General features: G+C 35.1%; 1 protein-coding gene across 3 annotated transcripts in view; it reads right to left on the bottom strand.

Annotated features, from left to right (window-relative positions):
• Positions 1–13,480, bottom strand: part of ODR4 (odr-4 GPCR localization factor homolog) — a 36,906-nt gene that overhangs the window by 17,615 nt on the left and 5,811 nt on the right. For all 3 annotated transcript variants that reach the window (XM_043922819.1, XM_043922817.1, XM_043922818.1), the window contains exons 3-9: positions 13,209–13,343; positions 9,879–9,974; positions 7,505–7,611; positions 6,425–6,461; positions 5,489–5,629; positions 4,036–4,131; positions 3,131–3,199 (exon numbers count right to left, since the gene is read on the bottom strand). In XM_043922819.1, the coding sequence (XP_043778754.1) occupies positions 3,131–3,199; positions 4,036–4,131; positions 5,489–5,629; positions 6,425–6,461; positions 7,505–7,611; positions 9,879–9,974; positions 13,209–13,343 (681 nt within the window). The remainder of the gene's footprint in view (positions 1–3,130; positions 3,200–4,035; positions 4,132–5,488; positions 5,630–6,424; positions 6,462–7,504; positions 7,612–9,878; positions 9,975–13,208; positions 13,344–13,480) is intronic.

The raw sequence follows: 13,480 nt of genomic DNA, 5'->3' as shown, positions 1-13,480 counted from the left end.
AATAAACCATTCAAAAACAGACTTCCGTGGTTGTCCAGTGGTTAAGAATTCGCTTGCCAATGCAGGGGACACAGGTTCAGTCCCTGATCTGGGAAGAGCCGACATGCCACAGAGCAACTAAGCCCATCCGCCCCAACAATTGAGCCCAAGCTCTAGTGCCTATCTGCCGTAACTACTAAGTCCAGATGGAATAACTACTGAAGAAATTGCACCTAGAGTCTATTCTTCAACAAGAGAAGCCACCGCAGTGAGAAGCACATGCACTGCAGGATTAGCCCCCACTTGCCCCACTAGAGAAAGACCACGCACAGCAATGAAGATCCAAGCATGGCCAAAAACAAGTAAATAAGTAATTTTTTTAAAAAACCACAATAGAGTCAATTCTGAAGAAAAAAGACAACTCACGCAACTTAACCAGTGCTAACTGACCATGTCCAGTGACTCTAATGTAATTCAGGCAAAGGCTAACTTTTTTTTAAACAATTTAAGCCTAAAAACAGTCAAGGTCTTGGTCAAAAATCTGTCACAGGCCAAACAGTTCAGAAGGTTCCAGGTCACTCAAAACTATCAAATGAAGCAACAGGGTGACAATGCTGATACTCTTTGGAATAAGTCTCCTATGATACTTGTAGAGATCACTGATATATCAATAAATGGAGTGGAGGAAGAGTAATGAGCTCCCCTTATCCACTAAACATAACTCTACTGTAGAAGAATAACACCCCATTTTACATATTTAATATCTAATTTACAGCACATATTATATTGACATCATTGTAACATATATATATGTATAAATTAGAACATTATTTTCCAAAATGGATTAGACTGTATATATAAAAGACTACACATACATATATCAAGGAGAAGACTTTTTAAAAGATAAAAGGACTTGATTCACTCCTTTTTGATAGAAATGTATTTGGGTTCTATAAATGTCAACCCGTCTTGGTTTCTTTGGACTTCAGAACAAACCAGCTAGCAGACTTTGAAAATCTAACCTATTCATAAGTGGAGGAACTTCTGTGATGCTGATATTATATTTTGGAAAAGAAAAGATCCCTCTGGTTATGGTAACCAAATGAAACCTTATGAAAATGGTAACATTTTGGCTACATCTTAATGTACAGGTAGGACTTTGACAGTCTGGATAATAAAGGAAAAAATGGCACTGATGAGACAAATGACTTGAGAAATACACAGAACTTTAAAGGTATGGAAAGCACACACCTAAAATAGTTAAGTTGGAAAATAATGAAAAGGCATGCTGAGGCCACAAAAAGCCTTGAATTAGAATTCGAACTAGCACGTAGAGAGCAATTAAGGAATTTTACACAAGGGGAGTAACACAGTCAGTGTCTGCCCCTTATACACACACTATATTTAATGGAAAAAATTAAAAAACTAATAAGTAAATGGACAGTGAATGAATGCAAATTGTGATTCCGAAAGGATAATCTGAGGTAATACACAGGACAGATCAGAAATATGAAAGATATCCCAGGAAATATACAAACAAAGGTATCGGGATTCAGAGAATGAATCACTTTGGATAAGAATAAATGGAAAGAGAGAGACTAAGTTCCTTGTGATGAATTAGGTAAAACAATTAGGTTGTAAGGCTAATGGCAATGGGACCATAAGATAAAAGATGAGCTATGCTGCAAAGAAAGAATCAACAAAACTTGATAGAGGGTGCCTGGGAGAAAAGTGGCCTCAAATACTTATTGACTACTTATTATAGTAATATATAATAAATTATCTCATGGTATTATCTTCTACTCTTCTCTCTATATTCCCACTCTCCAGACATTTTTAACTGCAATTTTATAACTGAAATAATTTTAACTGAATTGTTTAATAAACAAAGAGGTCATGAAAGTATAACTAGTAAAAAGCATACAGGTAGCAGAATAAACTTAAAGAACACTTCTAAAACGAAAAAGGAGGAGGAAAACTAAAGACTAAAAATACTTTTAAGGTCCTGAGAAGAGAAATTGAGAAATGTTTAGTGGCATAAGTCTGACAATTTAGTAATGCTCTATTGCTAAACACAAAGGAAAAAAGCAGCAATGAAAGCACCTCCTGTGACAAACGGCTTTTAAGTCTATTTTATTAAGTTAAAAAAAAAATACAAGTCCTGGTAGCATTTCCCTGTTTCAACATTTTCAGTATAATATTGAAATGAAAAGTTTTCTAAAATCATGGATGTACTGTACATGTATCCTGCTTGAGGATAATTTCAAGCAGGACTAAAATCAAACATATACGTACTTTTAAGAATAATTATCCAAATTTAAATTTCTGAGAAGACATGTGTAAAGTAAAGCAACAATATAAAAATAGAAACCTTGCTAATATTGTGTGATTTTTACCAAATCAGAGATATAGATTTACTTCAAATTAGGTATGTAACAACTCTTCGCACATCACTGCACACATCTTTTAAGTTAAGAAAATTAAAACTTTGCTCACAAAACTTACCATACAAAATATTACACACACATATATATGTATATATACATGCCCATATATACATTTTTTTCCTAACTGCTAGCTACATGATGTCAAAATTTTAATAGTCTTGAGGCAATAGACTCGAACAGATTACAATAAATAACTTGGGAATAAATCCTTGGAAATAACTTTCTTTGAACGGAACATTTTTTACAGTCTCTTTTACATCTCAAAAATTTTTTTACTCTAATCATGAGCATATAAAGAGAAACGGGGCTTCCCTGGTGGCTCAGTGGTAAGGGATCTACCTGCCAGTGCATAAGACACAGGTTGGATCCCTGGTCCGGGAAGATGCCATGTGCCAAGGGGCAACTAGGCCCATGGACCACAGCTACTGAGTCTGTGCTCTAGAGCCCATGTGCCGCAACTACTGACACCTGTGTGCCCCAGAGCCTGTGCCCCACTCGAGGAAAGCTACTGCAACGAGAATTTTGTGCATGCAACTAGAGAGCAGCCCCCACTCACCGCAGCTAGAGAAAAGCCCAGGCAGCAAGAACAAAGACCCAGCACAGCCAAAAAATCAATAAACGTTAAAAAAAAAACAATTTCATTAAGCTTATGCTAAGAAATACTGCATTTTAATTTTAGATAAGGAGTATTTTAAAGTATTTACCAACTGTGTTAGCACTCTAATATCAAATGAATGATTAGCTGCTTGAGTATTTCCTCTAGAAGATTTTTTCTGAAATGACACAGAAATTAAAAAATTAGACTGTTGAGATTGGAGTGGAACATAATCTAGGAGCTATCCAACAAACACTGAGAGGGGGAAACAGTCTTACCATCTGTTTTACGTTAGTCTTTTCTATAGGTACATTATTGTGTGTATTCTATATTCTACAAATACAATGCATACTCTTAAAAACCATTCATCTCCTACTTTTATTCCTCTAAAGCAAGGATTCACAAACTATGCCTACGGATCAAATCCAAACTACCTCTAGTCTTTGTAAATAAAGTTTTGCTGGAACACAACCAAGATTGTTCATGTACATACTGTCTGTGGTCACTTTCATGCTACAACAGAAGGGCCGAATAGCTAGCTATAAGAGAGAACACATGGCCTACAAAGTCTAAAATATTTACTACTTGGTTTTTTACATTAAGCTCACTGAACCCTGCTCCAAAGGGAGAAATCACCAAAGTTCCTCTTCAGACCAAAGATATTTTAGAAGAACCCCCATACAGACCCCCTATAAAATGGCCAAACTTGGTATGTAAACCGTTATCAGGGCAGAACATATGACTTTAGTTCTAAGTAAGCAGATTGCAAAGTAGAAATCAGATAAAATTTAGATGACAACCTCTCCTGCAGGTTTCAAAATTCCTATGATTTCAGAAATAATCGTCTATCATTTTCTCAGATAATCATTTGCCCTTTAGTTTCAAAGACCTTAGAAATAAGAAGTAGATAAAAATTGTTTTCATGAAGGTAAGGCCTAAATAACCAAAGATAAGTCATCTTTTATTTTTCCTTAAGCACAAATAATTTCATAAGATGATTTTTTCTTGACTCACCTGTCCTTCTAAAAGGTCACTATCTTCATCTTTAACTTGCCCATTAATCAAATAAATACCATCTTCTATCTGCTTGGCCCACCGTGCAAGTCCATTCTTAAAAGAAACACAACATGGACATCTTTCAGTTATAATGCCATCTCAGTTAAACTCTCTCGAGTCTACTTTTTCCCACCTAGTACTCTAAAATATTAATGATAAATATCCCTAAGTTTCAATAATGTGGCATTTAAATTCAGTACCATGAACAACAAAAAAGTATATCCCCAATTTTTGGAACCTTACCCATATTAAATAACAGTTTTTCTAATCTTTTTCCCCAACTAACATACATATCACAGACTTAGGTGGCTTAATAGCCACAGTCAAATAAAATTCAGTAATTTCTGTTAAAAAAGTAAGAGAAGAGAAAGAGCCTCAAACAAATATATAAAACAGTATTAAAGAGGAAACAATAAGCAAGCTCCATTTACCTCCTTCAACAGGAAAAGAGAAGACAAAAAAGCTATGAACAAAAGAATGGTACAGAATTACAAAACATAACTGGAATATGGAAAACAAAACTAAAGAGGAAGATAGTTCCCTGTGCTATACAGTAGGCCCTTGTTTTTGTCCATTCTATTTATAAAAATTTGCATCTGCTAATCCTTAACTTTTAATCTACATGCAATATCCTATGACAGATCATAATGGAAAAGAATGTGAAAAAGAATATATATACATGTATAACTGAATCACTTTGATGTACAGTAGAAATTGTTGTTCAGTCACATAGTCGTGTCTGACTCTTTGCAACCCCATGGACTGCAGCACGCCAGGCCTCCCTGTTCCATACCATGTCCCAAAGTTTGCCCAAATTCATGTCCATTGCATCAGTGATGCCACAGTAGAAATCAACACACTATAAATCAACTATATTTCTTTTTTATTTTTTTATTTTTTTATTTTTTTTATTAGTTGGAAGCTAATTACTTCACAACTATATTTCAATAAAAAATTTTTTTAAAAAAACTAAAGATGAAAACAAACAAGATCAAACAGTGTATCTTCTTACAAAGTTGTATTTTACAATGTATATGTACTCAGCTGCTAAGTCATGCCCGACTTTGTGACCCCATGGACTACTGCTCACCAGGTTCAGACTTAGTCCATGGAATTTCCTAGGCAAGAATACTGGAGTGGGTTGCCATTTCCTTCTCCAAGACAATGTACATATTACATGTTAATTTACAAATATTCATGAAGCACTTATTATTATGCTAAATACAATAGTATGATGACATTGTCCCATGTCTAAATTTCTAATCTGGCTGGACTAACGAATTAGTTACCTGTAACGATATTATAATTAAAATGCAATTTCAAAATTATATAATGAACAGCATAGACAACCAGAATAAAGGTAGATCATCTATTCAGCAATCACTAAAGAAAATTCATTTTATTCTGATACCTTTGTATTTTTCTCCAGAGTATAGCTGACAGAAGTAGTAGACAGCGGGACATGAATATTAACATAAACTGTACACTCTAAGGAAAGCCATGAAGCTGATAGTCCATTTTGATACTTCCAATCTGCCGGTTTTGCAGAACTCTTTAGCAAAGGGGAAGAAAACATAAAATACGTGATTAAGATAAAACACACAGAGCAATAAAACATCATAAAATGTACAGCCTAGTTAATTCATACAAACTGTTATCCAACATATTTGGCCAAATTCCTTCATCAAAGAGCAACAGGTTAGAACTAAATAAAAGTAAAGCATGCATTAAAAGTTCGGTATTCTTCAACACATCCCAGGCAATCCTGGCAACTCCCCTCCCCAGTGAAAGGCTGGTTTAAAATTCTGGCAAGTCCTCTGGTCCTGTAGTTTTCATCTGTAGCTTCACCAGTCAATTCTGAAGCTTCTGATGTGGCATCAATAATCACTGAGGTGATTCACTCAGTGATCACTGGCAACTATGAGGTGCCAGATGTTTTCCCTTCTGTCCTATTCCTTCTAACAAAATACTGCAGCTACTTTTTCACTCTGTTTTTTCAACACCTTAGCAAAGGATTAGTTTGGATTCCTCTGAGTACAGACAGTTTGTTTACTAGGCACTGTGGCTCCCACAAGCCTAGACACTCTTGCTACAAGCCTCTCAAATATAATACTGGGCCAATAAACAAGATAAGGAGAGTTTAACAAAAATATTCTAACAATAAAACAAAACATAAATTTTCCTTGTCTGCAAAGAAATTAAGCATATTTCACAATAAAAAACTACAGGTGGTTGTGGACATCAGTAAGAAGAGACAGCATTGAGAATTATTAAAATGAAAATTTGATTTTCATTTAAAAATAGTCTGCAACACAGAAAAGTCTTTGTAAAGAGAAATTTTTCTTACCTTTGGATCATGAATATCATAAGTTCGACAAAATATTCTTTACTAATTAAGGACAGAAATAACCAAAAAAGTAAAAATAAAAAAGCAATTCTTAATAATCAAAAAAAAACCCATCCAAAAATAAAAACAAAGTATACGCATCCAAATTTTTACAAAATCACACCACTTCATGGTATGACACTTAAAGATAGGTATACACACACACGTATATGCATACATGTGTGTGTGCAAATACATATATATGCATACATGTGTTTGTGCAAATATATATACTTTTATATATATATAAATTCCTTTAACTATAATACTTCTGATACTTTGTTTCCTACTGTTTATAAATCCTGCTCATCCCAGTGAATAGAATGATAACTCTTACAAAATTGTCCTCATATACACACCCTTTTTAACAAATTGGAGTGCTGTTTTGAATGGAGTCAAGCCTGGGAACGTTTACTGGGTCAAAGGGTCTGTACAGGAAACATTCTAGTTAAATAGCAACGGAGTTAAGAGCTCAGCTTCTGCAGGAATGACCACTTATTTGAATTTTGTCTTTGGCAGGTCCTAATTTACCGGTCCCTTACATCGCTTCACTCCGTTGGCAAGACGGCCTCATGCTTGGGAGGCACCTGCCCTGCTAACATGTAGAGGAAAGAAGCTAAGAAGGCCCTATAGCTGGCTTCTAGAGTCACCTGACCTTGGCCAAAGAAACAAAAATTTCCAGCTCAGTCTAAGTGTGCTTTGAGTTGAACATTTTATCTATAGGAACTGGAGGTAAACAATATAAAAGCACTACTTTGCCTAAGCTATCCCTCTCTGTAGGGGACCTAGTGTACTTTAATGTACAGGGTTAGGCAGCTGGTGAAGAACTTCAGAAGGCCTAGTCCCTGCCTCCTCTCTCAAACTCCTTACAACATGAGACATGATTAACAACCATTAACACTATTCTTATTGGCAGTCCTATTTAAGTGTTATTTACAGAAAACTTATAAATGATTTAAATAAACATTCGGGTAAAAAAGTTGCAGGAACATTATATTGGTATCATATACTTTAAAACATGAACACCTAAATAAAAGATACTTTTTTGTAGAAGAGCAAAAGTGAAGTATCACTCGTTCTGAGACCTCCTCTTCTGTGAAATTCCACAGTCTCTTTTTATTCACAGATTTTTCCACAGCAAATACTAGCTGAAAAAGAGGAAAACACAATTGAATGCAAAATAAAAGAAAAAAGGAGAGTGAAGAAAAAGACAATTATAATAATCCTAATGTCCCATCTAGCTTTAAAATTCCATGATCCTATCATTAAATTTTCTTTCAAAAGAAAGAGTGCAACTGATTATTAATAATTTGAGCTCCATTTTTAGAGATAAATAAAAATTGGGTATTAAATAAAAAAACATAATTCACTGTCATTAACGATCAACTGAACCCAATTTGGGGTAACTGAGCTTCCCAGGTGGTGGTGGTGGTAAAGAACCTGCCTACCAAGCAGAAGATGTAAGAGACATGGGTTCGATCCCTGGGTCAGGAAGATCCCTGGGGGAGGGCATGGCAACCCACTCTAGTATTCTTGCCTGGAGAATCCCCTGGACAGAGGAGCCTGGTGGGTTACAGTCCATAGGGTCACAAAGAGTCAGACATGATTGAAGTGACTTAGTACACATGACTTAGTACCCACGCAACATTCAAATGAAGTATAAAGATTTTATTTAATTAGAATGAGAAATGACAAATGATTTTTAGCCTAAAAAATGGAGCATGTCACCCATTTGGCATTTCTTATTTAAATGTCACAAAAGATGTAAGGCAATATACAAGGGTACATAAAATACAGTAATACAAATTATAAGTGAGAAAATCAGAAATAATGACATAAATCTATGCCATAGGTAAGAAAGATAAAAATGCATACCTGATATGTGGAGAGGGTTCATAAATTTAGCTCTAAGCTTTCTAAAAATACTGTGCACAAAGAAACCTAATCTGTTCCCTAATTCACATGGTCCATAAGCTAAACAGTTGAAAAGAATAGGCACAACTTTCTTGATAATGCTATCAAAAGAAATTTCTTCAAAGACAGTATTATGTAATACAATGAACAAAGCTCTCTGCAATGACCTTATGCGAGACTGTGACAAGTTTTACAAGCTTACTTCATATCATATCCTTAATGCAGGCCAATGGAAAGAAAGAAACTAAAAGGCTACAGTTTATGAAACAGAGCATTTCTAAAATCTTATATGCTTCTTAGAAATAAGAGATGCAGAAAGCAAGAGGAAGGAGGATCTGTTTCTCTGTAGCACTGAGCCATTCAATCCAACGCAAATCACAAAATGATGCACAGCGGATGCTGTTAAATACATGTGGACATAGGTTACATTTTAAAATGCCAAACAGGATGAACAACTGTGAAAGAGGTACACTTATTTAAAATGGTAAAAATGGTACAAAGTTGAATAATTTGCCAGGGGGAGGGATTATCATCCCCTTCTTCCTTTAATCCCATAGGTACAAATATCAAAGGTTAGAAGGTGGGATATCTGACGTGAGAGAAAGTTACAAAACTAGAAGAATCTGAAGCATCTGGATTCTGAGCTGTATGCTTTTTACTAGAGAAAGGGTTTTGGGGATTCTTGTGGGTTTTGCACTTCTCAAGATAATGAGGGCCCCTTCTTTCTTGAGGTGGAAAATAAATTTGTGAAGGCTTATCTGGAGTTTTAAAAAATATTTATTTGGTTGCATTGGGTCTTAGTTGCCCTGCAGCCTGTGGGATCTTAGTTTCCCAACCAGGTATTGAACTTGCATCCTCTGCATTGGAAGATGGACTCTTAACCACTGGACCTCAGGGAAGTCCTCTTATCTGGATCTTGAGTACTAAAAAAGATGCAAGCTGGCTGCCCAGAGCTTGCTTTAGGTTTGGGCTTAAGGGAAAACAGTTTGTAGACCCTTGTATTTACTGGTAAACTACTTTACCCAATTGACTGACACAGGAATTAAACAAAAAGTAAGTGATTCATGATAGATACTCTGTTCAAAAATAAAGAAAAAGTATCTGATTGCTGCTACTTTATGTCTTATTCTCAGGATCCTGAGAGAATTGAAGAGATGAAGAATTACAAAACATTAATTTCACATTAAGGCAATCACTTGGAGCTAAATGGGAGTTCTAGCAGAATATTGCTATTGCACAATAAAAATTGTTAACCCTGTATAAATTGTTTCAAAATAGTAAAAAATTATCTTTAAAATAAGGAATATTTTTAAAATACATAGCTTTGATTGAAAATATATATTGACATATATTACACTCAAGATACTAAGCAACTGGGTGGAAAAGGCTGTTTTAACATAATCCCATCATAGAGAATTAATCTAAATGTGCCGAGGCTCACTGTAAACACATACAAGCAATTAAGATGTAACTTTAAGAATTTTTGATATTTCAGACTTACTCTACGCAGGGTATTTTGAAATTCATTTCCCATTTCTAAAGCTGTAATAATAAATACTCCAAGAACTAAAAGTCCCCCTGGTAGCATCCTGGATACCTAAAAACAGAAATAAAGCATTAGCTGACAAAAGCATTTGACATTATATGCAACCTGTGTTTGAGAAGCTAAATATTAGATCAGTAAATGCCTGCCTAGTACCAACTATATGCACAGCACTGAGGTAAGAGCTTTGAAAAAATGGTTAAAATATTGAGAAATGGATGATAACCAAGATGAATGGGGTGTCAATCTTCCTAGAGTATTCTTAACTTTCTACCTTAAAACTACCTTATAAATAAAACCATTTAATAATGACACCTTTTAGTTACAGCAATAAATGAACTTCTTTCTCATAAGATCAAAGACTGAAATCTGTACTAAATTTTTCAGTGACTTCCACTATCAGCTAAATAAACAAATTTTATCTTAGGCTGGTATTCTAGACTCTCTAAAATCTGATAGATCTGATATGCAGAGCCTCATCTGATACTACTTCCCATGAAATATTAAAGTGTCAATCACAAACTTCTCACTGTTCTCCACACATATGACTAGGTTTTCTAACTCTATCTCTTTCACTCAGCCTAGAAGGACTTTCTCTTGTACATCTACGTGTCGGAACTCTACTGAACACCTCAAAGTCAGCTTGAGGAAGCTGTATTCCTCGATCCTGTGATCTTCAAACTCACACAGGATTTCACTGCAGTTTTCCCATAGAGCTTATCACATGAACCTGTACTACGGTTATGTGTACCTTACTTCTTGATCTGGGAGCTCCTTAATAGAAGAACTTAACTCTCAACCACCTCTGTATTCCTATAATATTCAGCAGAGTCTGGGATTTGAAGAGAGGGAGTACAATTTGAAAATCCATTGTTTCCTATTGTTTAGATTTACCTCAATTTTAAAAATCTTATTGATATTGGGTATTTATATTATTTACAGCCTTTCTGTACTCTTAAATAATAAATGGTTAAAAATCCTAGCAAGTTTCTGCGTCCACAGGATTATCTGCTTATAATAAATCTCTTAAAGTGGATAATAAGGCTGAAAAGTTATACATGTTTTTCAGGATTTTGACACGTACTACCAGTTTGTCCTTTATAATATGATTGTCCTTCCACATGATTGTGGCTAGTTCCTCATGCCACAGGTATTGCTTTCTACCAGCTAAACTCAGAGGTCAGAGTGCTTTGGTTATCTTTTATGTACTTAATGTATACTCAAAGTCTTCAGAAATTAGATACCATAATCTAACTCCTAATATATTTGTATTATGTCTGCTGATGTGGGAGAGCTGGGTTTGATCCCTGGGTGGGGAAGATCCCCTGGAGGAGGGCATGGCAACGCACTCCAGCATTCTTGCCTGGAGAATTCCATGGACAGAGGAACCTGGTGGGCTACAGTCCACGGGGTCGCAAAGAGTCAGACATGACTGACAACCAAGCACACAGCACGTTTGCTGATAGCTCCCTCTGATTTCACAAACTCTGAATACTACAGAGACACAAGCTTGACCTACAAAAGGAATGAAATTTTCATATTTAGCATGGGGAACCTGTATATCTTTTCAAAATCATAAATAAATAAATAAAATTAACCATTTCTTTCTAGAGGCAAAAAGGCTATACACTTTGCCCTATAAATTTTATGTTTGTATAGATGCATATAGATCTTCTTATCCATTAAATATTTAATACTTCATTAGATCATATTAAATATTTAACGGATTAAAAAAAACCCTATATACTACCTCCCAAAATAAATGCAGACAAATAAGTATGTGTGTTTGAAGATTTAAAGCTAAATGGACAAGGAACTAATTCTATTTTTACCTTATTTTAACACTGTTCACTGGATGATATAATCCAACTCACTTTTAAGTGAATTTACTCATCATTTCCTGTCACCCACCCCAAACCTGTTTCTTCTTTGTGTAACGGCAAAACCGCTTTCCTGGACACCGTGGAAAAGTCTCAGTAACCTTCTTCTGCTCTCATAATCTCTTTACCGCCAGTCTAGTTGGTCACTTAATCATCTTAATGCTAGCTCTTTCTCTGAAATGTTTTGGCAACAAAGTTTAGCCCTCTGCATTAGTTTGTTTATTCATCCATTCACTTACCCTTTATTTTGATGTTCTCATCATAAACCATGGGAATACTATGTTTGGCTCTAAGGATACAGCCATAAACAAAAGAGTCATGACCCTTGTCTTCATGAAGCTGAAGGGTCTAGTCACCAGATAATGTCACCTTTTCTTGAACTATTACCATAATCATGTGTTCTGCTCTCTTTCCAGTCTCCCTACTCTCCACTTACACTGTACCAAGGCACTGAAATTACTTTCTCAATTATTGGCAGATCAATCCTCCAAAGAGGGAGCTCTGAAAGTCTACCACAGAGCTACTGGCTCCCAAATGAACTCCTCCCTTCCCAGGATGACTGACACTTCAAACCATCCATAAAGTGGCCCCATACAAGCTTAAGTTTAAACACATTATTTAATATACACCATGCTTCAATTATACCCAGTTGCCTGCTATTCTAACACACCTTTAAATTTCATGCCTTTGGGTCACTTATCCACATCTTTGTGCGTTCAATGTCCTCCGTGACTTCTACTAGCAAAGTCCTATTCATCTTTAAAGTTCAGAGTCTTCTGTGAAGCTGTCTGAATCCAATCATTTATAGATATTTGATCATCCCCTACTCTATACTCCTATAATACTGTTCTATTTAATCTCATTTGGTAATAATGTTTTTCACTTGAGTTAAAATATAAATTCTAAGGACATTAAAAAAAATTTTAACCATCATTTTACTTTCTCAGTACCTAGCTTAAGTCTTTAGAACAATCTGACCAGCAACAATGTTATCAATAACTAGTATTATTTTAAAGTATAGAAAAATTGGAAATAAGCTAAATTAAAAAACACAACAGATAAAATTCAACAATGGAAAAGCATAGCATAATAAGATCAAAGGTTTTCAAGTCATGCTGCCTGGGTTCAAATCCCAGTTTCACTACCTGTTATACTAATCTTGGGTGAATTACTTAACTCCAAGTAAGAAAATGCTTTTTTTAAAACTAGATACAAGTAATGAAAAACAAAAAAATATAATTGTGAACAAAACACAGCAGAAAATACTCCTAATTTTTGGTATACTACTCAAGTTTTGAAAACTTAAGAATGAGTACTCTGAAATCTTAGTCTAGTAACCTGAGAATAAAGTACTTTTATTTTATTAGTAAACACAAACTTAACTATATAAAGAGACAAACATGATGACCTGGTGGGCATGTTCTGTGGCCCATTCTTCATCCAAGCTATCCAATTTGGCTTTGGAATGTTTGGGGCTCTCATTCTGCTCTTCTTTGGGTGGTGTTCTCGTGGCAAGAATCACATAATCCTTTTGTGAGGAACACTTAAAAAACAAATTAGAAAAGCTTACTAGAGGGAAATGTCACCGAGGAATGCAAAGTTTTCATGATATGCAAAAATTGAGCAATGTTTGTAGCAGCTTAAATGGTCAATACCTGTATTATAACGGAGTGAATCTAC

The sequence above is a fragment of the Cervus elaphus genome, chromosome 14, assembly GCF_910594005.1.
Source record: "Cervus elaphus chromosome 14, mCerEla1.1, whole genome shotgun sequence".
Lineage (NCBI taxonomy): Eukaryota > Metazoa > Chordata > Mammalia > Artiodactyla > Cervidae > Cervus > Cervus elaphus.
The sequence above is the reverse complement of the archived record's forward strand: the minus strand, read 5'-3'. Positions and strand labels throughout refer to the sequence as shown.